This window comes from Octodon degus, unplaced genomic scaffold (assembly GCF_000260255.1).
Source record: "Octodon degus isolate 3935 unplaced genomic scaffold, OctDeg1.0 scaffold00098, whole genome shotgun sequence".
NCBI classification, from domain to species: Eukaryota; Metazoa; Chordata; class Mammalia; order Rodentia; family Octodontidae; genus Octodon; species Octodon degus.
Window position 1 is genome coordinate 5190645 of NW_004524674.1, and position 23594 is coordinate 5214238.

Below are 23594 nucleotides of genomic sequence, written 5' to 3' on the forward strand. Positions count from 1 at the left end.
GGTTATGATGTGATTGCTCAAGCCCAGTCTGGGACTGGGAAAACAGCCACATTTGCCATATCAATTCTGCAGCAGATTGAGTTAGATCTAAAGGCTACCCAGGCTTTGGTTCTGGCTCCCACTCGAGAATTGGCTCAGCAGGTAAGAGCAGCTTTTTTTCCTCTTCCTGAAGGCTACTTTAGCAATAATAGGCATAATCCAAAAGTCAGTTGTATTTCGTGACCAGTAAAAATAAGAGATGCTTAGGGAGAGATATGAGTTGATAGCGTGTAGCTCACAGGATCTGCTGGGTTTAATTAATAGCTGTTTCTTACCCAAACATTACAATCACCACTTACTCCACCCATTTCCTGAGTCAAGTGAGAAGACTTCAGGGTGGAGTCTGGCTGGCTAGGCAAGTTTAGTGGCTGTTAGTGAAGAAACCCCCTGGCAATGGGCAAAGAGACACCTCACTGGTGGTGTTGTTCTTATATCAGTCAGGGGCAGAGCAGATGACAGTCCTTTGTTCATCCTAGCTTGATGCCTGGGTTGGTGGCCTAAGCTGTTTCATGCCTAGGGTACATAAAATCTTAACCTTGGCCTCTGTTCTTTTCTTGGGGTTTGAAGGGGGGAAACGACTTATAGATGACTAGCACATATAGTGAGTATTCTGATGTGAACTTATACCACAAATAACATGTAAATATAGACTATGTCCAATATATGTGACAGAAATTTAAAACTAGTTCATGAGGAATCAGTGTGTACTCGGGAAACAAACCTTCCTGGCACTCTGCAAGTGATGGCAAACTTTAAAGGTTTTAAAAATGACACAAATAGCCTGTTATGGCACATGTATTAAGTTCACCACCACTGTTCTGGACAGTGTAGTTCTTTTTGCTTGGGGGTGGGTTGCTATGTAGTTCAGCATCATATAGCTTCTTTAGCTTCATAGAACATCTTGTTTCAGCCTCCTCCTGAGTTGGGATTACAGGATTGTGCTACCACACCTGTCTTAAAAGTTACAGGCTTTCTTTTGCCCCTGGTTATCTCCCAAAATGGGCTTTATACTGTATATTTTAAGGTTGATAAATATTAAGAATCAAGACCTAGGTAGGGGGCTGGTGAGATGGCTTAGTGGTCTAAAGCACCTACTTAGAACAAGCTTAGCAAACCACAGGGACCGCGGTTCGATCCCCCAGCACCACATGCCAGCCAGCCCGCCCCCTGGTGGGCTGAGCTGGCCACACACACACACACTGAATAAATAAATAAAATTTAAAAAAAAAACCTAGGTAGGTGTGGTGGTGCACAGCTATAATCCCAGCACTTGATGGGCTGAGGTAGGAAGGTCATTGAGTTCCTTGCTAGGCTGGAGCTAGAGTTCAAGGCCAACCTTAACTGTAAAGTGAGGCCCATTTCAAAGAAAGGGACCTGGTGTAGTCAGCAGACAAATACCTCTTTTCTCTGGGTCCAGATACAAAAGGTGGTCATGGCATTAGGAGATTACATGGGTGCCTCGTGTCATGCCTGTATTGGGGGCACCAATGTGCACGCTGAGGTACAGAAGCTGCAGATGGAAGCTCCCCATATCATCGTGGGAACCCCTGGCCGCGTGTTTGATATGCTTAACCGCAGATACCTGTGTAAGTACTTCATAGTCCCCTGAGTCATTTCTTTTCTAGTAGGAGCTGCTTAGCCAGGCTTTCAGCTTAATAAAAGCCAAGTCTCATTTTCAAGGATATTAGTTTCCTTTTCCCTAAAATAGTTGCTCTGTGATGAAGCCCATGCGTGTCATCTGAGCCTGACTTTCCTCTTTAGCCCAGGTAGTGTTCTACTTCCCAGGGCTGTCAATGCAGGGGGAAGTCATTGGCAAAGGATCAATTTTTAAATCTGAGAGCAGACTGCCTCCTTCCCTTCTAACCCAGGATAATTTGGTACATTTTTCTTATTATCATGTATTGGTATTTTTTTCTGTCCTATAGCTCCCAAATACATCAAGATGTTTGTGTTAGATGAAGCTGATGAAATGTTGAGCCGTGGATTCAAGGACCAGATATATGACATATTCCAAAAGCTCAACAGTAATACCCAGGTGAGGAAGAGTATCATCTTAATAATAGCCAAATAATTCCTTAGTAGAATAAGGCATAGTCTGGTTAGGTTAAAGGATGAGCAATATAGTATCTTAGGACATTTCACAGATTGTCTTTTTCCTCTAGGTGGTTTTGTTGTCAGCCACAATGCCTTCTGATGTGCTAGAGGTGACCAAGAAGTTCATGAGAGACCCCATTCGGATTCTTGTGAAGAAGGAAGAGTTGACCCTGGAGGGTATCCGCCAGTTTTACATCAACGTGGAACGAGAGGTGGGGTGCAGTATGGGAGGCGGGCCTGGTGATGAGGCACTGGTTATTGCCCCAATTGATTTTATGTATTTTTTTTTTCCATCTCAGGAATGGAAGCTGGACACGTTATGTGACTTGTATGAGACCCTGACCATCACCCAGGCAGTCATCTTCATTAACACCCGAAGGAAGGTTGATTGGCTCACAGAGAAGATGCATGCCCGAGACTTCACTGTCTCTGCCATGGTGAATTTTCCCCCTTGTCAAAGACTATGAGAATCATGTTTTCCCAGAATGCCTGTGCCTACCCACTCCATATATCCTTTTGTTCCATCTTGTATCTAGCATGGAGATATGGACCAAAAGGAACGAGATGTGATCATGAGGGAGTTCCGGTCTGGCTCCAGCAGAGTATTGATTACCACTGACTTACTGGTGAGTAGAAGGGTATTCTGAAGACTGGGGGGAAAAGAATCCAAGGTGATTCCCTCTCCAATGGGCGAACTTGTGCCCCTTTCAGGAAAGTAGCAACTTGGAAGAAAAAATGCTGGCATGCATAAGGTCTCTGGGAGACGGGATTGTTTCCTTTATCTTCCTTTGGATGCCTACAGATAATGAAGTCCTTTTCGACATACTGTGTTCTTGTACATGAACTAAAGGTATCTTTTGTACACTTAGGCCAGAGGCATTGATGTGCAGCAAGTTTCGCTAGTCATCAACTATGATCTTCCAACAAATAGGGAAAACTACATCCACAGGTGAGTAGTTTCAACATACTTGTACAACCCCTTCTCCCTAATATTTGAGCTGAAGCTCTGTTACTCATCCTTTCCTTTGCATTATCCCTGTTTTCCAGAATCGGTCGTGGAGGCCGCTTTGGCCGTAAGGGTGTAGCTATTAACATGGTGACAGAAGAAGACAAAAGGACTCTTCGAGACATTGAGACTTTCTACAACACCTCCATTGAAGAGATGCCCCTCAATGTTGCTGACCTCATCTGAGAGGGCTGTCCTGCTGCCTAGCCCCAACCAGAGTTCAACCTTGGGTGGCTGAGGAGCAGCCGGAGGGGGGAGGGAAGGGAGCCGAGGGATGGACATCTTGTCAATTTTTCTTTTTTTTTTTCTTTTTTTTTTTTTTTTTTTTTTTCCTTTGAATAAATGTCACTTTTTGAGGCAAAAGAAGGAACCGTGAACATTTTAGACAGCCTTTTCTTTGAGGTACACTCTTGCCCCAGGCGTCGTCTCCTCAAAAAACACTAATTCATTTTCCTAACCTTAGCCTTCAGGTCCCAGAAGCTCTCCCTCCCTTGACCAAATTCCTCTGGAAAAATTCAGGGGGGTGTATAACATATTAACTTGATCTCACTTGCTGGACCAAATCTCCTAAGTGAGGTTGCTTGCAGGGGATGTCCCCAGATGGGGGGAGCAGGGGAGAGAAAATGGTAGCCATTTTTACATTGTTTTGTATAGTATTTATTGATTCAGGAAACAAACAACAAAATTCTGAATAAAATGACTTGGAAACTGCCTGTTTGGGCTTTTCATTTCTTGGTCTCTCCCACCTGCCACTTGGGTATATCTCCCTGCCTACCGAGTGCTTTACCTTGTTGCTTTGATGTGATTGCCTAAGCACTACCAGATGATAAAGCCATGTTCTCAAGATGTTACTGTACAGTGACATACAATTGATCTTGGCATTCTGAGACAGGTCTTCAAGGCTGAAGCCAGCCAGCCTGGTGATCTGAAGGGTTGAAAGTGCACAATTGCCTCATGTGTCACCTGAGGAAGTACTGTCAAAATATTACAGGGTTGGGCCAGGGAGAGAGAGCTCATTGAGTACTTGCAGGGCAAGTGCAGTGTCCTGAGTTCAATCCCTGATAACAAATACTACAGGGTCAGGAGGAAAGTTGGGTGTTGGTATAGGACGGTGATCCCTACACTTGGCTGGGGCTCCTAAGAGGATCAATTTGGGAGTCGGACAACTACATACATAGATTTCAAAACCAGCTGGTTCCACTTCCTGAGAATTCATTTCTGGGGAGACCACAGCAGGAAGGACCGGTCAGCAGGTCCTGTAACCACTTGTTCCAACTGCTGAGTGTTCAGAAGGGTTGCCATGAATCAACTGTCCCAGACCTCTATACTCACATGATTCCCTTTGACTCTGCCCTAATAACTTCCCACTTGTGAAGCCAGAGCCAATGGTTCTCTTAATTTGATTATGAAAGCTAATGACCCAAGATTGGTGTCTGGAGCTCAAGTGCAGGGATCAGTTGGGGGTGGGGTTATTTTACAGGAAGTGAAAGACTTCTCCCAAGAGAAGACAGGAACTAGAGTTGAACAACTGGTGCCCGCACAGCCTAGTTGGACTTCGGTGAGGCAGTTCTGTCATGAGGTCGGCTGTGCTGATTTTAGCCTCTCTCGGGCTTCTAACAGGTAAGAAGAAAGTGGGACCCAAGAAAGGGAGACCCTGAGGAGGAGCCTACCCTGGGTTACTAACCAGTTTCTTGGCTCAAAGCCCAGGGAACAGAGATTGACTGTCCTCACAAAAAATCAGCCACTCTGCTGCCATCCTTCACGGCGACACCGACAGCTACAAAAAGCACAGTGAGACCTACGACCAGCCATGTACCCTCCACCACCAGTCATGGAAATGCCACGGTTCACCCAACAAGCAATAGCACTGCTACCACTGCTGGGCCTACAACTGACACTCAGAGTCCTGCTGCTGCCACTACTCCTGGAAATGCTACTGTTCATCCCACAACAAGCAATGGCACTACTACCAGCCCAAGATTCTCGACTACTTCCCCTACTCGGGGACCACCCCCCCCCTGCCCAAGTCCTAGTCCAGGCTCCAACAAGGCTATAGGAAACTACACATGGACTAACGGTTCCCAGCCCTGTGTCCGGCTCCAAGCCCAGATTCAGATTCGAGTCCTGTACCGTACCCAGGACGGAGGAGAGGTAAAGCTAAAAGACTGTAGATGAGAGAGACAGGAAGCAAATCCTGTTGTGGTTCAGAGGGGAGGAAGAAGAATAGATGAGGAAGTATAAGCAGAGCATGGTAGTTAATGCCTGTAATCCCAGCACTTGGGAGGCTGAGACTGGACATCCTTACAAATTTGGACTAGCCTGGGCTACAAAGTGAGCTCAAGGCCAGTCTGAGATGCTTAATGAGACCCTGTCTCAAAAAAGACCAAAAAAAAAAAAAAAAAAAAAAAAAAGAGGGAACAAGGAACTTTGGATAGCATGGCATTAGTTTTTGTGGGATTTCTTTGTGCTATAGGGTACTGAACTCAAACTTAGGACCTTGCATTTGCCAGGCAGGTGCTTATGCTACTGAGCTGTCTCCCTGGCCTCTGACATTGCAATTTTAAGAGCCTCTACTCTTTTAACTTCTATAGGCCTGGGGCGTCTCTGTACTGAACCCCAATAAAACCAAGACCCAGGGGGGCTGTGAGGGTGCCCATATGCACCTGCTTCTCTCATTTCCCAATGGGCATCTCAGCTTTGGATTCAAGCAGGTACAGTTCCACAACCCTCTCTGTATTCATTTCATCCCTCCCAACCCCTTGCCTCCCTCTGTCCTCTGTGGACATGGACACCATCCCCCCTTGCTGCACTGAGCCTTCCTGTTTATCCCCCAGGACATGCAACAGAGCAAGAGTGTAGTCTACCTGAACTACATGGAAGTGGAGTACAATGTGTCCTTCCCCCAGGCAGCCCGTAAGTAACCTTTCCTTCCTCATTGCTAGCTTGTCTGGGATCCTGAAGAGATGAAGCTGGGGCAGGTAGGCTGACTGGACCTGACTCTTCCTCTCCCCATAGAGTGGACATTCTTGGCTCAGAATTCCTCCCTTCGAGATCTCCAAGCACCTCTGGGCCAAAGCTTCAGTTGCAGAAATGCCAGCATCCTTCTTTCTCCAGCTTTTCACCTTGACCTGCTCTCTCTGAGGCTACAAGCCGCTCAGCTGCCTCACACAGGAGTCTTTGGGCCAAGTAAGACCTGTCTATCTTTCCCTCCTAGAGTTCTCCCACTGTGCTAGAATCCCCTTTCCCAGGCCCCCCCCCTCTTTTTTTTTTTGTGGAACCGGGGATTGAACTCAGGCCCCTGCACTTGCCAGGCAAGCGCTTATTCCACTGAGCCATCTCCCCGGCCCTGGCCCTGGCCCTGGCCCCCAAATCTCTCTTAAAGCCCACACTTCTTCCCTTTCTTAGGCTTGTCATGTCAACTGGGAAACTGTGCTCCCCTTGTTTACAAGAATCTACCCCTCTCCCCCTTTTACCTACTATTGAGTTCTGGGGTGAGCTGCTTACCAATCTCCTTCCACTAACTCCCCACAGCTCTCACACCCCAGCCAGCTGGTAGAATGTTTATTTGCCATCTTTCTGCCAGGTTTTTCTTGCCCTGGAGACCAATCCATCATGCTGCCTCTCATCATTGGCCTGACCCTGCTTGGCCTCCTCGCCCTGGTGCTTGCTGCCTTCTGCATCATTCAGAGACGCCCATCTGCCTACCAGGCTCTCTAAGCATTTGCCCCACCCTAAGGGCTCTAAGAGGCATCCTTATTTCCTCATCATGAAACCAACCCGGAGACAAAGTTATCATCCTTTACTGTCTTTCTTAAAGAACAAAATAGTTAATGCAATTGGAAGAGAAAAGAGGTTTTTATTAAAGGAGATAGCCCCAGTGCCAGTATAAAAACCTCAAATCTTTTATCTTTGATTTCTTTTGTCCTGTCAGGATTAAAAGCTGTGTCTTGTTACATGCCTTTGTGTCTTTCATGGTTGAGTCACAGGGGGCCAAAAACAGCTGGTAAACAGGGATGAAAATAGTACTTGACCAAATGCCCTCAAGTACGGGTTCAATTGCACCAGCCTGGAACAGGTGACACTGAATATACCACTGCTTCCTTCTTTCCTAGATTATTCTGGAGCCACTAGCTATCGGTGTCTCCCCCAGCCTAGTGGAGTTGCCCATTTTGGCAACCATCTTTCCAACTCCCCACAGGTACAGCAGATCGATAAAGGAATGCATAGATGGCTAATTTCATTTCCAAAGACAGAGCCAGGGGCTGGTGAGATCGCTCAGTGGTCTAAAGCACCTACTTAGAACAAGCTTAGCAAAGCACAGGGACCACGGTTCAATCCCCACATGCCAGCCAGCCCCGCCCCCTGGTGGGCTGAGCTGGCCACACACACACACACACACACACACACACACACACACACACACAGCCAGTGGCTCCAGAGCAGTAATTCTGGGTATGGTGGTACACATCTGTCGCCTCAGCACTCAGGAGGGTGAGGCAGGAGGATTACTAAATTTGAGGGGTGAATTCCTTGCCGTCATTCCCGAGCTAAATAAGCTAAAGAATTCATTGTAAAGGACTACATCAACCACAGCAGCAATAGGTACTGTGACCTCACACAGTTGATTTCTGTACTACACAAAACACCATCACCCTCAGCCTGGGCATACCCCAAACTGGCCCAAATACCCCCAGTTCCTGGGGGAAGGTGGGAGGGTCACCCTCAGGGCTGCCAGTAGCCAGATTCTAAAAAGGGACTTCCAAGAGAAGGGTGCTCCAAAGTGTAATGACACCTCCATCAGGTTGGTGGACCATGCCTGGCAGGTGGTCTGGCACTAGGGGGCAGGGCACTGCACTCTGCTTCCAAGATGCCTTTTCCAAGCACAGACATTCAACCTACTCAGCCTTGCGCATCCTTACCTGACACAGGAAGCACACTCTTAGACCACTTGGGTAAGGGGGCTCCAAGGCTGGCCTCGCCAACCTCTTCTACTTCACTGCACTGGGCCGAACAGTCGCTGGTGTACAGACCCATCCCGCAGCGCTGAAACTGCCAAGAGGAGGAAGCGTGGTACCAAACACTGGTCAGGGCCATTCTCTCTGGAGATGCCGAGAGACAAGGAAAAAGAAAGCTGCAGCGTCCCCACCCAACACCATTTTGGAGACATTCCTTTTCCCTCAACTTTGTACAATGCAAAGTGAGTTGAGAGGACAAGATGGCGCCTAGCAGGAGGCGAGAAGAGAGGCCAAGGGATAATTCTCGCTTCTGAAGTGCTACAGTAAACAAAGGGGCGGAAAATCTTAACTGCGCAGACGCACTGCTCGGGAACACTTTAAAATTCGAACAGGAGACCGCGTCTGAAACTTGGTCTGTTTTCTTAAGTTCTACCTCATAAGCTCGGGTGGAGTGAAAAAAGGTGGGGGATAGGGGACGGTGTGGCCTCCCGCGGGGAAGGAACTGGGCGCGTCGGACGCAGAGCGCGCATGCGCACTACCAGTTAATGGCGGGCTACAGAACTGGCGGAAGCTCGCTTCCCAACATGGTGGCTGAGGCAGATCCGCTGCTCAAACGGGTGCTGGTGCCAGTTCTTTTACCAGAGAAATGCTACGACCAACTTTTCGTCCAGTGGGACCTGCTTCATGGTGAGTTTTATTCATTCTCCAATCAAAGTTTTATTCGAGCATCCGTGGCCGTGACTGGCTACTAAATGACGGCGGCGGCTCCTGCCACGCTGAGCTGGGCGGAAGGCGCTTCTTGGAGGGGCGGAAGTGGCTGGGACCTCGCTCAGGGGAGACGCCATATTTGGACAAGAGAGTGAGTCTCCTGGAAGTACGTTTGGAGGTGTATGTATGAGCGACAAGAAAAGATGAGAAGGCTCACTTTTTACGAAACAAAATTAAAAATATGACCAAATAACTCCAGACTTTAGGAGGTCATTAAATTTTTTTTTTTCGGAACCGGGGATTGAGCTCAGGCCCTTGCCCTGGCCAGGCAAGCACTTAATCTACTGAGCCATTTCTCCGCCCCCTTTAGGAGACCATTAAATAAGCCCTAGAAGGATAGGACTAAGCTTCTGAGTTAAATTTAATTAAAAGCCTGTGATAAATCAGGCCTTCTTGTTCACCCATGAACATGATCCCAGTTGCTTGTGGCCTGCATGTTAATTCATGGCCTAATTTCGGAATAATTTGCCTTCTTTCCCCCATTTGCGGGGAAACAAGGCATGCCTCAGACCTGAGACTTTCTGAGGGGCCTTTTCCACCTGCCCCTGTCCGTTCATAGCAATCCCCCTACTCCCACGCTCATGGGACACTTCCTGCTCTCAATCTATGAAATACCTGGATCTCAATGGGCCAACCTCCTTGAGGAAAGACATAAAGGCTAGAGAAATTATGAATGACCAAGAGATAAAAACAAGACCTGGAAGGGTAGGACTAAGCCTCTGAGTAGGAATCAGTAAGAGTTCAAGAATAAGTGGTATTGGGCTGGGAATATAGCTCAGCAGCGCAGTATCTACCTGGCAAGTGCGAAGCCCTGAGTTCAGTTCCTGGCCCCCATCCCCACAAAAAAGAATGGAGTAGGTATTAATCCCAGCACTTGGGAGGCTGAGGCAGGAGGATGGGCATGAGTTTAAGGCCTGCCTGAGCTACATAGCAAGATCCTGTCTCAAAACAGAAAGAGTGAATGATATGGAAACCTGTCCCTAGCCAGTTGATCAGAAGAGGGGAAAAAGGATGAGGGGACTTCTCAGCATAGCTTAATGTTATTCCGGGAAGAAATGGAGAGCAGAAGACACTCTATGGAATGGAAAGTTTTTGTGGAGAGAAGACATTGTTTTGGAAAGTCACCTAGATTGATCATGAGATGGCGGGCCGGGGAAATGGCACGGTGGAATAAGCACTTCCCTGGCAAGCACTGGGGCCTGAGTTCAATTCCCAGTTCCTCCAAAAAACAAAAAAAATAAGCACCCCCAAAAAGCAAATGAGGTGACAAAAATGTTCTAAAATTTGTGCTTAAAAAATTTTTTTTGAGATAGCTTGGAGCAGGAAGAACTGGGCCTTCTTTCCCCCCATCTTCCCACTCCCAGACTAAGACTTACCCTGTGTGAAAATGACAAGGTGAGAAAGAAGGTAGGACAGGCCACAGGAACACTTCAGTCCCCAGGTGGGGTTCCAGAGGGATCATCTTTGTCTCCTTCCTTTCTCAGTTCCCTGCCTGAAGATTCTCCTCAGCAAAGGCCTGGGTCTGGGCATTGTGGCTGGGTCACTTCTCGGTATGTACATTTTCTTTCCAGCTATCAAGATGGGGTGGAGGTACTGAAATGCCTGAAACTGTATGGTCCTTTAGCTGTAACTGGGTTTATCATGCTTCCCAGTCCCTTCTCAAACTGTGTGTTGTGCCATTAAAGATTACAGGCTCCTTAACCTCACCCTCTCATCTTTTTCCAGTAAAGCTGCCTCAAGTCCTTAAAATCCTGGGAGCCAAGAGTGCAGAAGGGCTGAGTCTCCAGTCAGTAATGCTGGAGCTCGTGGCATTGACTGGGACCGTGGTTTACAGCATCACCAACAACTTCCCCTTCAGGTAAGGACCCTGCCCCATGTCCTCAATGGTAAGTTGGTTTAAAATAAGGTGAAAGGATAGGAAAGCTTAAGCTCTTCCAGAAATCTAGTTGTCTCCAGTGGAAATGAAGAGAGGAGTTTAGCATACCAAGAATACCCACAGCATCATGAGACAGTCACAAATGGGCCTGTGGATTACAGAGGACAGGGTAACTGAGGATTATGTCCGGGATGGATGGGCTATGGAGGCTTTCCCTGCCTCTTTCCAGGCCTGCTTTCTTCCTCCCAACTCTTGACTCTGCAGCTCTTGGGGTGAAGCCCTGTTCCTGGTGCTCCAGACAATTACCATCTGCTTCCTGATCATGCACTTCAGAGGACAGACTGTGAAAGGTGCTGGGGGTTTGCCCAGGAGCAGGCTGTGGCTTCTTGGAAATCCTGCTGGGAACTTAGGCCTGGGGAAGCCAGAGAATGGAAGAGAGGTTGATGAAGATTCCTTGTCTCCCTGACCCCCAGGAGTTGCTTTCCTAGCCTGCTATGCACTGATCCTGCTGGTGTTGCTTTCACCACTTACGCCATTGGCTGTGGTCACCCTGCTTCAGGCTTCTAATGTGCCTGCTGTAGTGGTGGGAAAGGTGGGTAGTAGGAGCAGAGCAAGGGAAAGTATGTGAGAGGTGGGGACAGGGTGGAGGGGCAGAATGGAGGCCCAAAAGGACTATTAGAGGGAAATGAGATCTGATGGGAGCATGAGGAAAGCCCAAATGACAAAAGCAAAGTTGTCAATTCCTCCCCTAGCTGCTCCAGGCAGCCACCAACTACAGCAATGGGCACACAGGTCAACTGTCAGCTATCACAGTGTTTCTGCTCTTTGGGGGCTCCCTGACCAGAATCTTTACTTCCATTCAGGTAAGTATACCTCCTGCCCTTTAGAGGGCACTAAAACCTCATTTTACACGCAGTCACTCAAGGACTAAATCTGTCCTGTCTGAAGCCCTAGTTTAGGACAGGCTCTTTGAGATAAGATGTTGTGGTATAATTGAAGCTGGCCTTGAACTCCTGGTAATCCTCCTGCCTCAGCATCTTTTTAAAATTTTATTTGTGTGTGTGTGTGTGTGGCCAGCTCAGCCCACCAGGGGGCGGGGCTGGCTGGCATGTGGTGCTGGGGGATTGAACTGCGGTCCCTGTGCTTTGCTAAACTTGTTCTAAGTAGGTGCCTTAGGCCACTGAGCCATCTCCCCAGCCCTGCCTCAGCGTCTTGAGTGCTGGGATTACGGGCATTCGTTACTATATCCTTGGCTATCTCTTATGACCAGGAAACTGGAGACCCCCTCATGGCTGGAGTCTTTGTGGTCTCTTCCCTCTGCAATGGACTCATCGCTGCCCAGGTCCTCTTCTACTGGAACACAAAGCCTCCCCAGGAGCAGAAAAAGGAGCAGTAGAGCGCAGCCACTTACTGGGGCTAGTCCATGTTTGCACTTATGTACCCCACCTCAGGGCCCTCTCTACTAGAGCCAGTCACTTGGTGACTTTCAGTCCTCCTCCACTCACCACTTGCAGCTTTCTGAGCCAGGGCTTTTTAGAGGGAACTGGCAGTTTGTTGACAGCTTTTGACATTAAAGTTTCATTCCCAGGGGCTGGGAAAAATAGCTCAGTAGAATAAGGGTAGGGGCCTGAGTTCAATCCCCCATTCCACCAAAACAAGTTTCATTTCCAGCCAGGCGTGGTGGCGCACATCTATAATCCCAGCACTCAGGAGGCTGAGGCAGGTGGATCATTTTCTAAGTTTTTTTTTTTTTCCCATTTTGCAAGTTTAATTCCCAGTACCACAAAAAAAAACTTCCTCAGGCCTGCACATGTGCTATTACCTCATTTAATCATTTGGCTCCTGCAGTAGCAGTGTCCAGCTATTTCTTTTTCACCTCCCCACTGCTCTTCTGGCCTTAAAAGGACAGAGCCCAAATAAGGGACTAGAGGAAAGTCGGGGATGGGGTGCCCCCTGTCCCTGCCCCATTTAGTACATTACTATCTACTGGACCAGTGCTGGAGGTGAGAAAGGGGACTGAATGACTCAGGCAGGGCCCCAGGGCGGGGTGAGGAGGTTCCTGCTCTGGCAGGTCCAGGCGGAAGGGAGTGGAGATGGTGCTGGTTCTTGCTGCTTTGAGGTGAAGGAAGATGGGACACAATAAAGACACAAACACATGGTTTCATCATACAAAACTGTTATATAGTGGTTTTGCTGGCCTTGGCTTTCTTGAAAGGGCTGCACACCTCTGAGTTGTGATCCAACACAAAGGATGAGAGGGTGATTCTGGGTGAGAAGAAAGGAGAATGCAGCCCTTACTGGGAGGTCCATGGATTGTTCTAGAGATGGGCTAGGGGCATGGGGGTGCCTGGGCTATAAGGACTGGGCGACCCTGGGGATAGGTAGGGGCTATAGGGCGGTGGCGGTAGAAGCTCCCTCTGGAGCCTAGGATCACTCTGAGGGAGGGAACACAGCGAGGGGGCCTCCGGTCTACAGTGGGAAGAGCTGCAAAGAGAAACAGGGAAGTTAGAAGTTGCCTCTCTGGGTTGAAGGGGCTAAGCAGTGGCCCCAACTCTGAAGTGGGGGACTGGTCTGACCAGTTTTGGGCAGGGGTAGAGGCTGCCACCCAGCCAGCCATGCTGGCAACAACAAGCATGGAACTAGACCTTAGCATGGCTTAGAGAAGAGCACAGCCCTGTTGGGGCATGCTTAGGAGCAGCAGGTTTGCGTGCTGCGCTGCTGTTTTCCTCTTGGGGCAGCAGGCCAGAAAGGGGCAGGATGGGCTTGGCCTCTTTGCCCTGCGGGCTGGGAGAGGATGCCGGGTCACATGCCGGCCAAAGCAGGGGGAAATGAAGAATCCTGGTAACTGAAGTATCATATCCAGGGGTCACTTGCTCCTATAGGTCTGCCACCTCCAGGGTGAGAAGGAAAGACCCCATGGGTGGATGGAGCCAACCAACCTCGTGAGTGGTCTCTGAATGGGCACTCTCGTATCCATCCCCACCCTCTTCCCTGGCACTCACCCATAGTTGCCGGGTAGGTAAGATGTCGAGTAGTTTGGGGGCTGGTACCCAAACCCTCTGCTTCCTTGGGTGGTTGTATATCCTGGACTCCAGAGTGGGCCGCCGCAGTCCAGAACACCTCCTCCCAGGCTGAAGGCAGGCCCGGCGCCGGAGCTCTTGGTCTTCCGCCGAGGCCGGTATTTGTAATCGGGGTAGTCGCGTAGGTGCCGGGCGCGCAGCCGCTTGGCCTCCTCCACGAAGGGCCGCTTCTCCTCTTCGCCCAGCAGTTTCCACTGTGCGCCCAGGCGCTTGGAGATCTCGGAGTTGTGCATCTTGGGGTTCTGCTGCGCCATCTGGCGTCGCTGAGCGGAGCTCCATACCATGAACGCGTTCATAGGCCGCTTCACTTTCTCCAAGGGAAGCCCTCCGGATACCCCGGGGCTCGTGGGTCCCTCTTGCTCTTGGGGTTCAGAAGCCGAGGAGGTCTCTGCAGTAGGAGTGGGACACTCCAGGTTCCAGGCTTGGGCTTGTGAGCCAGGTAGCGCCATGGGTGGGGAAAAGCCTTAGGAGGGCGTCCTGAATTGAATGCCCTCCTCTCAAGTGAAGCTGGGACTTTTAAAATGTCTTTCCAGTCTGAAGTAGAGGATAACTCGGGTCCTTAAAAAAAAGTGTGTTATCACTCCCAGTCCAGAATCCTTCGAGCCTTTGGTTGCAACCAATTCGGCACACTTCGGACAGCGTAGAGGGCAGACTCTGCTGGGCTCCACGCCTGTACCGGAGAGGTCAAGCTCTGCTTCCCTTCTAGCTTTTTTTTTTTTTTTTCCGGAACCGGGGATTGAACTCAGGCCCTTGCGCTTGCCAGGGAAGCGCTTATTCTACTGAGCCATCTCCCCGGCCCCTTCCCTTCTAGCTTTTAAGAGCCCCCCATCCACCACTCGCCTACCTTTTGTGCCAGGCGCGGTGTCCAGTCGAGGTTGACTTACCCCAGCAACCGACAGGCCTGCAGTCAGGCGTCTCAGGCCCACCACCTGCACTCTGCCTCTGTGGCAGGCTGGCCAGGCTCAGAATCAACTTGTAAAGACTGACTCCTCCCCAATCCCTCCCCGACAGCCAACATCCCCCTCCTTTAGGCAAACTCAGGTATCCCGTTCTTCCCAGCCCCAACACTTCCCCTCCAGGTACCACGCCCCCTCCCCACCCCAGGTGCAGTTGTCAAGCCTTCCAGCCCCAGTGGCTGCCATTGTCTCCCTCCTTTCTTAAGCACTAGCAATTTAAAGTCAATGCCTTTTCACAATAGGATGAAGCACAGGGGCATCAATTGCCCTCAGGGTTGAGTTGTGCTCGGAGGATTTGGGAGCATCCCATTCCCCACCCAAAAACGTTTTTTCTGGTGCCTATGGCTCCTCCTGCGCCTGACCTGCCCGTGGGGCAATCAAGGCCTTCAGAGGAAGGCCATTTTTATTTCCTGAGTCATTCCAGCAGGTGTTTGGGCTATGATTCAACCCTTTCTTCAGGTGAGAGAACTCAAAGCTCTCTCACCTCCAGGCCCAAACCACTGAATTATGGCAAATTTTATCTTTGTATACAAGCCAGGAGGCCAGGGTCAGGAACGCAGGATAACTCCCAAGAGCCAAGTTTTAGTGATGCGGATGATGCTAGAGCCACAGCAGAACACTAGCCAGAAACAGGCTGGACCCCTGGGTTCTAGACATGAGGGAACCCTGCTCCCAACTCTGTTCAAGGCGTGGCCTATGCCCCAGGCCTCAGGTAATCCGATTAAGCAGCTGCCTGCCCTGGCTCTCAATTCCTAGCAGGAACAGCTCCAGCTGAGCAGCCCTGCCTAGTGAAGCCATGACTCAGGGCACAGGAGTGGCCCAGCTCCCTCTACCAGGAGGGGAAGGGTGGACAGGAAGGCCTGAACCATCTGTGAGCAAAGAGGGGGTACCTGGGTGGGCCTGGAGAATTTAGGAAATTTAGCAGTTCCCTAGGGGGGATTCTTCCAGCCCTGAGAATATGTCTAGTGTGGAGGAATGGACCACAGCCAGGGTCCAGTGCAGGTTCAGTCCTAGAGAATCAAATGGATCACTCTGGGAAGAAAGGCACAGGTACCACAGAGCCATTTGAATTTTTTTATTCTCTTTTTAAATACTGTACAGTGAAAAATAAATACGCCTTCTCATCCACCAGACAAGGTTGCCCCCTCCCCTGAGGGACCTTGTCACCCCCCCTTCATACACACCCCTGGTTCTCCAAAACCTTCCCCATGCCTCCCACCCACGGATACCCTCACTATCCCCCTCTTCCACAGTGATGAGGCCCCAGAAACGGGGTACAGGATGGGAGGAGGGATAGCACAGGCCCCCCTGAACTGTCAAATCTGGGTGGGTCAAGGAGCACCCCCACCCACCTACAGGTGGAAAATGAGGGTGTTCTAAGGTTGGGGCATTAGAGGATAAAGGCACATCCAGTCTGATGGGGAAGGGGAGGCTCCCCCCACCCTGGGGGAAGAATGGACAAGAGAGAAGGGGCTACGACCCTGTTATACACCCCTCCACTAGCTCCTGGAGGTTGGGGGGGACCCAAGCTGCTGTGCCACCCCCCTCCCCCCTAGATAAGAGCAGCTCCAGCGCAGGTCAGTTGGGCCCATGAGGCCCATGTGGTGGGCAGCAAGCGAGATGGAGAAGGGAGGGATGCAGGTTGGAGGTTTTATGAAACCCCATTCACCAAACTACCCAACTCCAGGGGGGCAGACAACTCCCCATTTTCTGAGGGGCCCTTAGGAAGCTTGCTGACAGAGTCACCCTGAGGAAAAAGTGGGGAAGAAAATGAAGGGAAGAAAAACAGGCAGTCAGTAGAAGTTCAGGTGTAGCATTCCCTCCCACTAGGCCTTGCACTGCCCAGGAGCTGCTTTCCCACCTCCATCACCCTCATTGCGAGCCACTTTCTGTGCTAAATTCCACCTGACATGGCCATGTTGGCAATGAAATATGAGATTTTTCTGGGAATTTTTTTCTGCCTCTTGCCCTAGAGTAAGAAAAATGAGTAGGGTAAAATCTGCATCTCGCATGCCTACCTTCTGTCCTGAAAGGGAGTCCTCTGAGGGCTTAGCACGTTCCAGGGGGGGCCGCTGGCGACTCTGAGACTCTGCCCGTGAGATATAGTCAGCCACAGTCACTGGGGAGGCAGACATTGAGACTCTGAAAAGGAGCTCAGATATCCAGGCCACACTCCTACCAAACCCAGCCCTGGTTGTCAAGAGGCAAGAACATCCATCCTCGGCAGAAGGGCTCCTGTGGGCAGTGTCAGCTGACCTGGTTGCCGGTCTCCACTGATAGACCCATCAGTCCGGTTACCACGGTTGCGGCGGCGGCGGCTCCGATTACGACGCTGGGGTCTGGACTCCTCTTCTGTGGCAGAGAGAAAAAAACGGTCAAATACTCTTCCATCCCTCACTCCTACCCATCTCTGACTTCTCAGGTCCTACAAACACTCACCCAAGCCATTCTCTGTCATGTTAGGCCCATCAGACTCCAGGCCTCCATCCATGACAGTTCTGTCTTCATCAGTGCGACGGCGGCGGGAGCGGCGGCGCCTGGCACTTGATGGAGGGGGTTCCCCAGGCTCTGAGTCAACAGGAGGCTCTGGTTCAGATGTATCCAGTAGGCTATAGGGGTTACTGTCTGGATCCTTCAGTACTGGCCAGAGAAAAGAAAGGCGGGGGGGGTAGGCAACAGACAAACATCTATGCTTTTGGCTGATAATCATATCCCCAGATGTCTGGTACCTGAGCTAATAGATGATGAATTATATCTTGAGGTGGGTCGGGTGGTAGGTGGGGGTCCCCGACCCCGGCCCCCAATTGGCCGTCTCCGGCTTTCTTCCCCCCGGGTTGGGGGATCCCGGTCACCAGGCCCAGCTCTGTTGGGTTCCTCTCTCTTCTCTGACTCAGTCTCAGAAGCTGTGGATGGGTCTGAACTGGGGGCTGAAGAACACAGGGATTTATTCAGGGCTATCCTTCCCATCCAGGATCTAAAGTTCTCCCTTTCCCAAGCCCCTGGCCAATCACTTCACCACCTCAACTCTCCTCCACCTCAACTCTCTCCAAGTTTCCAGACATCCCCCTGCCTCTCCCAATGCTCCTGCAATTGTCTCACCATAAGCAGGACCACTAGTCCTGCGGCCTCGGCCTCGACCCCCATAGCTGCCTCCATAGGTTCGAGTGGCATGTAGGGAGGAGGAGGAGCTCTCATCAGTGGTATAGCCAGTCTTATCACTGCCACCACCCCGTCCACTCCCAGGAGGGCGAAAGCCCAGCCCAATCTGTCGAAGCTGTTCATCAATTTGCAGCCTCTCCAAGCGAAGCTGCTCCACCTCCTGGTTGGGAAGAAAATGGAGAATGGTATGGAAGGAATAAGGTTAGGGATAGTCACCTTCATGTTCCTACATAGTTAAGCTCTCAGAAATGCAAGAAGGAAGACAAGGGCTGAACAAAGACAGTACTGGGATCCAACCTTACAGTTAAGATTTCTACCAAACGTTCCTGTTTCACAGAAACAAACTGGGAACTCGCATTCTGAGGTTTATCCCCAATGCCCCCAAGTCCCTGCCTACATGCCACAACCAGCTCCTTCCTCTCCTGGCCCTTGGCATAGCTACCTGGAGATAGGAGAGATGATATTCCAGCAGTGCCTGGGCATTGCTGATATTCTCTCGGGTGCCAACAAATATGAAAGGAACCATTCCCTGGAGAAGAGGAAAGAAAAGATGGATCAGAAATGTGAATAAAAATGGAAATATTAACACTACCTGATCTCCCGGGAGAGCCCACCCAATGGGATCAAAATTTACTACAGGGACAAAAGTTGTGCTTCACCCTCAGCAAGTCTCCAGCCCTCAGAAGACAACCCCACTACTTCTGGAAAGCAATCCCTAGACCTGGTTACCCCATACCTCCTCCCTGGGGTTCTTCTTGTCATTATCACCTTCAACACGGACCCTCACCACACCAGATTTATCCACAATCTCCTGGATAACTTTCCCGTTCTTTCCAATCACTTTGCCTGAATGAGTAAAGGAGAAATTAGGCTTATTATAAAACAGGAAACACAAGTAAAAACAATAATATAAAGTCTCTCAGATATATCCCCACTTTCTTCTCTTTTTTAAAAATTTGAGATAAAGTCTTGTTACACAGTTCAAGCTGGCCTTGAACTCACTTCGTAGCCCAGGCTGGCCTCGAACTTGTGAGGTCCTCCTGCATCAGCCTCTCCAGTGCTGGTATTACAGGTGTGCATCACTATGCCCAGTTTGTAAAAAAAAAAAAAAAATTCTGTTTCTAGGTTTCTGATGAGTTTTCACAAAATAAAATATTACAATCTCCCATCCAAGTACTAACCAAGAACAACTCTGCTCAGCATCTGAGATGGGCAAGTTTCAGGGTGGAATGGGCGTACCCTACAAGCTCTACAAGTTTATCCTTCCACTATTGTCAATCTCATGAAATGATATGCTCTGTACTAAGTCCACAGGGAAGTGCCAACCCCAGCTAAAAATCCAGAATCATTTCTAAGACTCTCACACACCCCCATTCGTTTTTTAAAAATTTCTGAAGTATTGGAGATTGAAGCAAGGGCCATTGTACTGAGCTATATTTCCACTTCTTTTGGGACAGGGTCTTGCTAAGTCACTAAATTGTCCAGTCTGTGCTTGAATTCTCAATCCTTTTGCCTCAACCTCCCAGTGTACTGGGATTATAGTCCTGTGTCATCACACCCAGCTTGTGTGTGTGCATATACGATGGCATATCACTGTTACCCAAGCTGGTCTCAAACTCACGGACTCAACTGATCCTCCTGCCTCAACCTACTGAGTAGATGGGAATACAGATGTATGTCACTATATTAAGCTTTCTATTCTCTTTTATACACACACCACGACTCACCAACCAAGTTCCTGGGCACTTGTACGGAGTCCTCAGAAAACTCTAGGTAGCTTCGGGCCTGTCGACATGCCTCAGGAGTCTATGAGAAAAGTGGCAAGATGTTACTGAAGAGGCTGGTGAGATGGCTCAGTGGTCTAAAGCACCTACTTAGAACAAGCTTAGCAAAGCACAGGGACCGCGGTTCAATCCTCCAGCACCACATGCCAGCCAGCCCCGCCCCCTGATGGACTGAGCTGGACACACATGGACACACATGGACACACACACACATATAAATAAAATTTTAAAAAAAAAATGTTACTGAAATACAGGATTTCAACTCTAAGTCTCCAACTCTGCCATTCTCTGAATTTGGGGAAATAGGATGATGCCACCCAAGTAAGGAAAGAAATCATCAAGACACAGGTTTATGGACTATGGAGGTAGTTCAATGTAAGAGTGCTTGCCTAACAGATAGATCAAGGCCCTGGCTTCAAGCCCCAAACTACATACACACAAATATGTAGTAAAACCATTCAGGTTTGCTTTCTACTCTTTTCCCACCATCCCCTAAGAAGCCCGCAGGACAGATCTTTCCCTACCTCCCCATAGATGCGGAAAGTGCAGGTCTCTTCACCCAACTCAATGGCGGTCACTCCAGGTACTTTTCGAGCCTGCTGAATGTTGGCACCATGAGTCCCAATTGCCAGACCCATCAGGTCCTCTCGCACTGTGAACTCCTCCTGGAATGCTGCTGCCAACTGTTTGCTTGTCTGAAAGGAAATCATGGTAGTGCAATCTCAGAACTCCTGTCCCAAGGACTTGACCCTTTGTATAACTTAATGAGGACAAATATGTGAAGGAAAAAAGACAGAAGTACCCTGGAGTCTGCTAACCACTAAGATCTATATAGAAAAACTTAAGAACTTTTAAATATCAATTGCTTGAGGAAGGGAGGGTGGTGCAGTTAAGCAGAGTTTGGGCTGGGATTCACAAAGTTCTGGATTTGTTTTTCACAAGATCTGGTGATATGATCCTGAACAAAAATGTGTCCCTTGTATGTCATCTGCTAAGTGATTATATCTGACCTACCTCATGCCTAAGACCCAAAATAGGGTTAAGAAAGGGTGGTTATAATAGGCGTGGTGGTGCACACCTATAATCCTAGCACTCAGGAGGCTGAGGCAGGAGGATCATAGGGAGTCAAGGACAGCCTGGGATAACAGAAAAATCCTGTCCTTTTTTTTTTTTTTTTTGGTATTTTAGGGAAGAGTCTACAGGGTGTTCAGGATCTCACTACTAGATCAGACTCATAGTGATCAGCCTATTTACAGCCTCCCAAGAGCTGGGATTACAGAAGTGTCACCATGACCAGTCTCAATTGCTTTCTGTGTGCCCCAGGGGCGGGGCCAGCTTGGCTACTGTCTTAAAAACCAAAGAAATAGTGCTCCCTTTGGCAGGACATAATGCTGAAACTGGAATAATATAAAGAAGACTAGTATGGCCTCTATAAAAGGATGACACACAAATGTGTAGAGCATTCCATATTTAAAATATGAAAAGGTAGTACTTTCCCAAAGTACCTACAAGTACAAAGAGCTTTTTGTTAACCACACAAGCATCAATTCTTCCCAAAACAAATCCAACAAGCTGAATAAAAAACAATGGGTTAAGAAAAACAGAAAATGGGGCCAGACAGCTCAGCAGATTAAAGTGCCTGTTTAGGCAGACACAGGGGCCGGGGGTTGGATCTCTAGCCATCTGAGCTGGCCCCATCCTCAGGGCATGCTGAGGCAGTGAATGAGACTGGGCGTGGTGACACACGCCTATAATCCCAGTGCTTGGGAGGCTGAAAACAGGAGGATCACTACAAATCTGACCTGTAGTGAAACCCTGTAGACTCTGTGCTAAATAGATAAAAAATAAAACTGGGCCAGGGAGATGGCTCAGTGGAATAAGCGCTTCCCTGGCAAGCACAAGGGCCTGAGTTCAACCCCCAGTTCCGCCAAAAAAAAAAAAAAAGAAAAACAGAAAATGATACTATGAATTGCTATAGTTCTATTTCATTTCTCAACCAGTCTTTTTTTTTAAAAATGTACTTGGTACAGGGTCTCACTACACAGCTATGACTCTAGTGATCCTCCTGTTTCAGCCTCCCCAGCACTGAGATTACAGGTGTGCACCACCAAGCCCAGTCTCCTCGACAGCTCGGTGTACCTGGGGGCAGGGGGCAGGGGGCAGAGGGGCCTGTGGTGCTAGGGATCAAACTCCAGTCCCTGCACTTGGATTAGTCCTCTGAGCTATCATATCAGCCCTCTCAATCAGTCTTAAAAGGGATCTCTGGATTGAGGGGAAGGTTCTAGAAAAACAAAACAAAACATATTGGCAAGTATGAGTCCTAGGCAGGATAAACTAAGAGGAAAGACTTGTAAGGACATATTCCCAGATCTAATACACTACTTCCAAGATAACAGAGGATCTGATTATAATAAAGAATTATAGGGCCGGGGTGATGGCTCAGTGGAATAAGTGCTTCCCAGGCAAGCACAAGGGCCTGAGTTCAATCCCTGGTTCCGAGAAAAAAAAAAAAAAAAAAAAAAAAAATTATATTAGGCAAGAAGAAAAAAAACGGGCCAGCAAGCTAGCTCTGCAGACTAAAACACCTGCTTAGGAAAGCTTAGGTAAGTGCAGGGACCACGGTTCGATCCCTAACACCACATACTATGCCAGCCCTGCCCCCAGGGCACGCTGAGCCAGCCAGAGTCCAGGCATAGTAGTGCATGGATGTAATCCCAGCTCTGAGGCAGCTGAAAACAGGAGGATCACTAGGAGTCCGAGCTGCATAGTGAGACCCTGCAACAACCAAATACATTAGAAAAAAGAAAAAAAAAAAAAAAGCAAAACAGAATTGAGTGTTCAAAATCACAGTGGAAGGGGAAGAATATCTATAATAACATATATATCTTCTAGAAAAGACAGAAAAAAAAATAGCTAAGACAGAGAAGGGTTTTTACCTTATTTTATGTTGCTGGGGATAGGCCTTCATACCTGAGCAATATATATCCCCAGATTATTTTTTACTTTGAAAGAGTCTTGCTAAGTCATTAAATTGTCCAGGCTAGGTCAGATGTGTAATCCTCCAGCCTCAGCCTCCAAAAGTGCTAAGATTACAAAGCTATGTCACCACACCCAGCTGGTTTTTATTTCTTTAAACTGCCTTGAAGGTGTATTTTAGTGACAAGAGATTGTATTTGGCATACATGAGGATGTGGATTTAATTCCCAGCACCAAAAATAAAATACATTAGCTGGGTGTGGTGTTCCATGCCTGTAAATCCCAGTACTAGGCAGGAGGATAGCTTTGTTTGAGGCCTGCTTGAACTACATAAACAATGTTTCAAAAAGCCAAACCAAACCAAACAAGATTATCAAAATGACCTACCTTATGGTACTTTATCATTTATGTAAAATTTATCTATCTCAAAATTTTTAGCTAGGGTTCTTGCTATGCTGCCCAGGTTCAACGTGCTGTGCTTGGGCTGGGGAGATGGCTCAGTAGAATAAGCACACCCCTGGCAAGCGCAAGGTCCTGAGTTCAATCCCTGATTCCACCAAAACTGCTGTGCTCAAGTGATCTTCCTTCTTCAGCCTAGCTGAGTATACTCATTATTTTACTTATTTATTTATTTTAATAGTATTTTTAAAAAATTTTAGAAAATGAAATAACAGCAAGAAAAAAGCTACATGTTTCCATCCCTCTGATACTGGGAAGTGAACCCAAGGCCTTTACACTGAATGATATCCCCAGCCCTTAGTTTTTATTCTGAAACAAAAATCTTAACTAAGTTACTAAATTGCCCATGCTGGACATGAGCTTTCAATCCTCTTGATTCAGCCTTCCAGAGTGCTGAGACTGCAAGTATGATTCCCATGCTCCACTGAAGATTTCTTTTTCT

The 23594-nt window shown here is 48.6% G+C and overlaps 5 protein-coding genes and 4 non-coding genes across 11 annotated transcripts in view; 7 read left to right on the forward strand and 2 right to left on the reverse strand.

Annotated features, from left to right (window-relative positions):
* Eif4a1 (eukaryotic translation initiation factor 4A1) overlaps window positions 1–3852 on the forward strand; it is a 6298-nt gene extending 2446 nt beyond the window's left edge. For both annotated transcript variants that reach the window (XM_004638414.2, XM_023723190.1), the window contains 8 exons: window positions 1–141; window positions 1457–1625; window positions 1965–2074; window positions 2202–2345; window positions 2433–2570; window positions 2670–2759; window positions 3003–3082; window positions 3181–3852. In XM_004638414.2, coding sequence (XP_004638471.1) covers window positions 1–141; window positions 1457–1625; window positions 1965–2074; window positions 2202–2345; window positions 2433–2570; window positions 2670–2759; window positions 3003–3082; window positions 3181–3325 — 1017 coding nt within the window. In that variant the 3' untranslated portion in view covers window positions 3326–3852. The remainder of the gene's footprint in view (window positions 142–1456; window positions 1626–1964; window positions 2075–2201; window positions 2346–2432; window positions 2571–2669; window positions 2760–3002; window positions 3083–3180) is intronic.
* LOC111818645 lies at window positions 422–565 on the forward strand. The gene has a single exon (XR_002822592.1). It is a non-coding gene; the product is annotated as a small nucleolar RNA SNORA48 (small nucleolar RNA).
* Window positions 1750–1880, forward strand: LOC111818648. Its single transcript, XR_002822595.1, has one exon. It is a non-coding gene; the product is annotated as a small nucleolar RNA SNORD10 (small nucleolar RNA).
* LOC111818641 lies at window positions 2798–2937 on the forward strand. Its single transcript, XR_002822590.1, has one exon. It is a non-coding gene; the product is annotated as a small nucleolar RNA SNORA67 (small nucleolar RNA).
* Window positions 3853–4559: 707 nt separating the features above from the next.
* Cd68 (CD68 molecule) lies at window positions 4560–7097 on the forward strand. Its single transcript, XM_004638415.2, has 6 exons — window positions 4560–4759; window positions 4842–5290; window positions 5731–5850; window positions 5974–6052; window positions 6155–6325; window positions 6723–7097. The coding sequence occupies exons 1-6, from the start codon at window positions 4714–4716 to the stop codon at window positions 6854–6856; spliced, it is 999 nt and encodes a 332-aa protein (XP_004638472.1). The 5' UTR covers window positions 4560–4713; the 3' UTR covers window positions 6857–7097.
* Window positions 7098–8396: 1299 nt separating this feature from the next.
* On the forward strand, window positions 8397–12350 carry Mpdu1 (mannose-P-dolichol utilization defect 1). 2 transcript variants are annotated; one of them, XM_004638416.2, is made up of 7 exons: window positions 8397–8781; window positions 10347–10412; window positions 10588–10720; window positions 11003–11088; window positions 11212–11330; window positions 11491–11601; window positions 12009–12350. In XM_004638416.2, the coding sequence occupies exons 1-7, from the start codon at window positions 8640–8642 to the stop codon at window positions 12132–12134; spliced, it is 783 nt and encodes a 260-aa protein (XP_004638473.2). In that variant the 5' UTR covers window positions 8397–8639; the 3' UTR covers window positions 12135–12350. The 2 variants fall into 2 exon arrangements, with proteins under 2 accessions (XP_004638473.2, XP_023578959.1); XM_023723191.1 differs by having other exon boundaries at window positions 8656–8781; window positions 10968–11088.
* Window positions 12351–12507: 157 nt separating this feature from the next.
* On the reverse strand, window positions 12508–14375 carry Sox15 (SRY-box 15). Its single transcript, XM_004638417.2, has 2 exons — window positions 13741–14375; window positions 12508–13222 (listed from the first exon to the last, which is right to left on the reverse strand). The coding sequence occupies exons 1-2, from the start codon at window positions 14265–14267 to the stop codon at window positions 13057–13059; spliced, it is 693 nt and encodes a 230-aa protein (XP_004638474.1). The 5' UTR covers window positions 14268–14375; the 3' UTR covers window positions 12508–13056.
* A 1459-nt stretch (window positions 14376–15834) lies between these two features.
* Window positions 15835–23594, reverse strand: part of Fxr2 (FMR1 autosomal homolog 2) — a 23478-nt gene continuing 15718 nt past the window's right edge. Inside the window, 10 exon segments of the mRNA XM_004649080.2 lie at window positions 15835–16521; window positions 16793–16893; window positions 17031–17126; window positions 17214–17414; window positions 17504–17701; window positions 17874–18093; window positions 18376–18462; window positions 18670–18779; window positions 19661–19739; window positions 20242–20412. Coding sequence (XP_004649137.1) covers window positions 16426–16521; window positions 16793–16893; window positions 17031–17126; window positions 17214–17414; window positions 17504–17701; window positions 17874–18093; window positions 18376–18462; window positions 18670–18779; window positions 19661–19739; window positions 20242–20412 — 1359 coding nt within the window. The 3' untranslated portion in view covers window positions 15835–16425.
* Window positions 21084–21191, forward strand: LOC111818639. Its single transcript, XR_002822588.1, has one exon. It is a non-coding gene; the product is annotated as a U6 spliceosomal RNA (small nuclear RNA).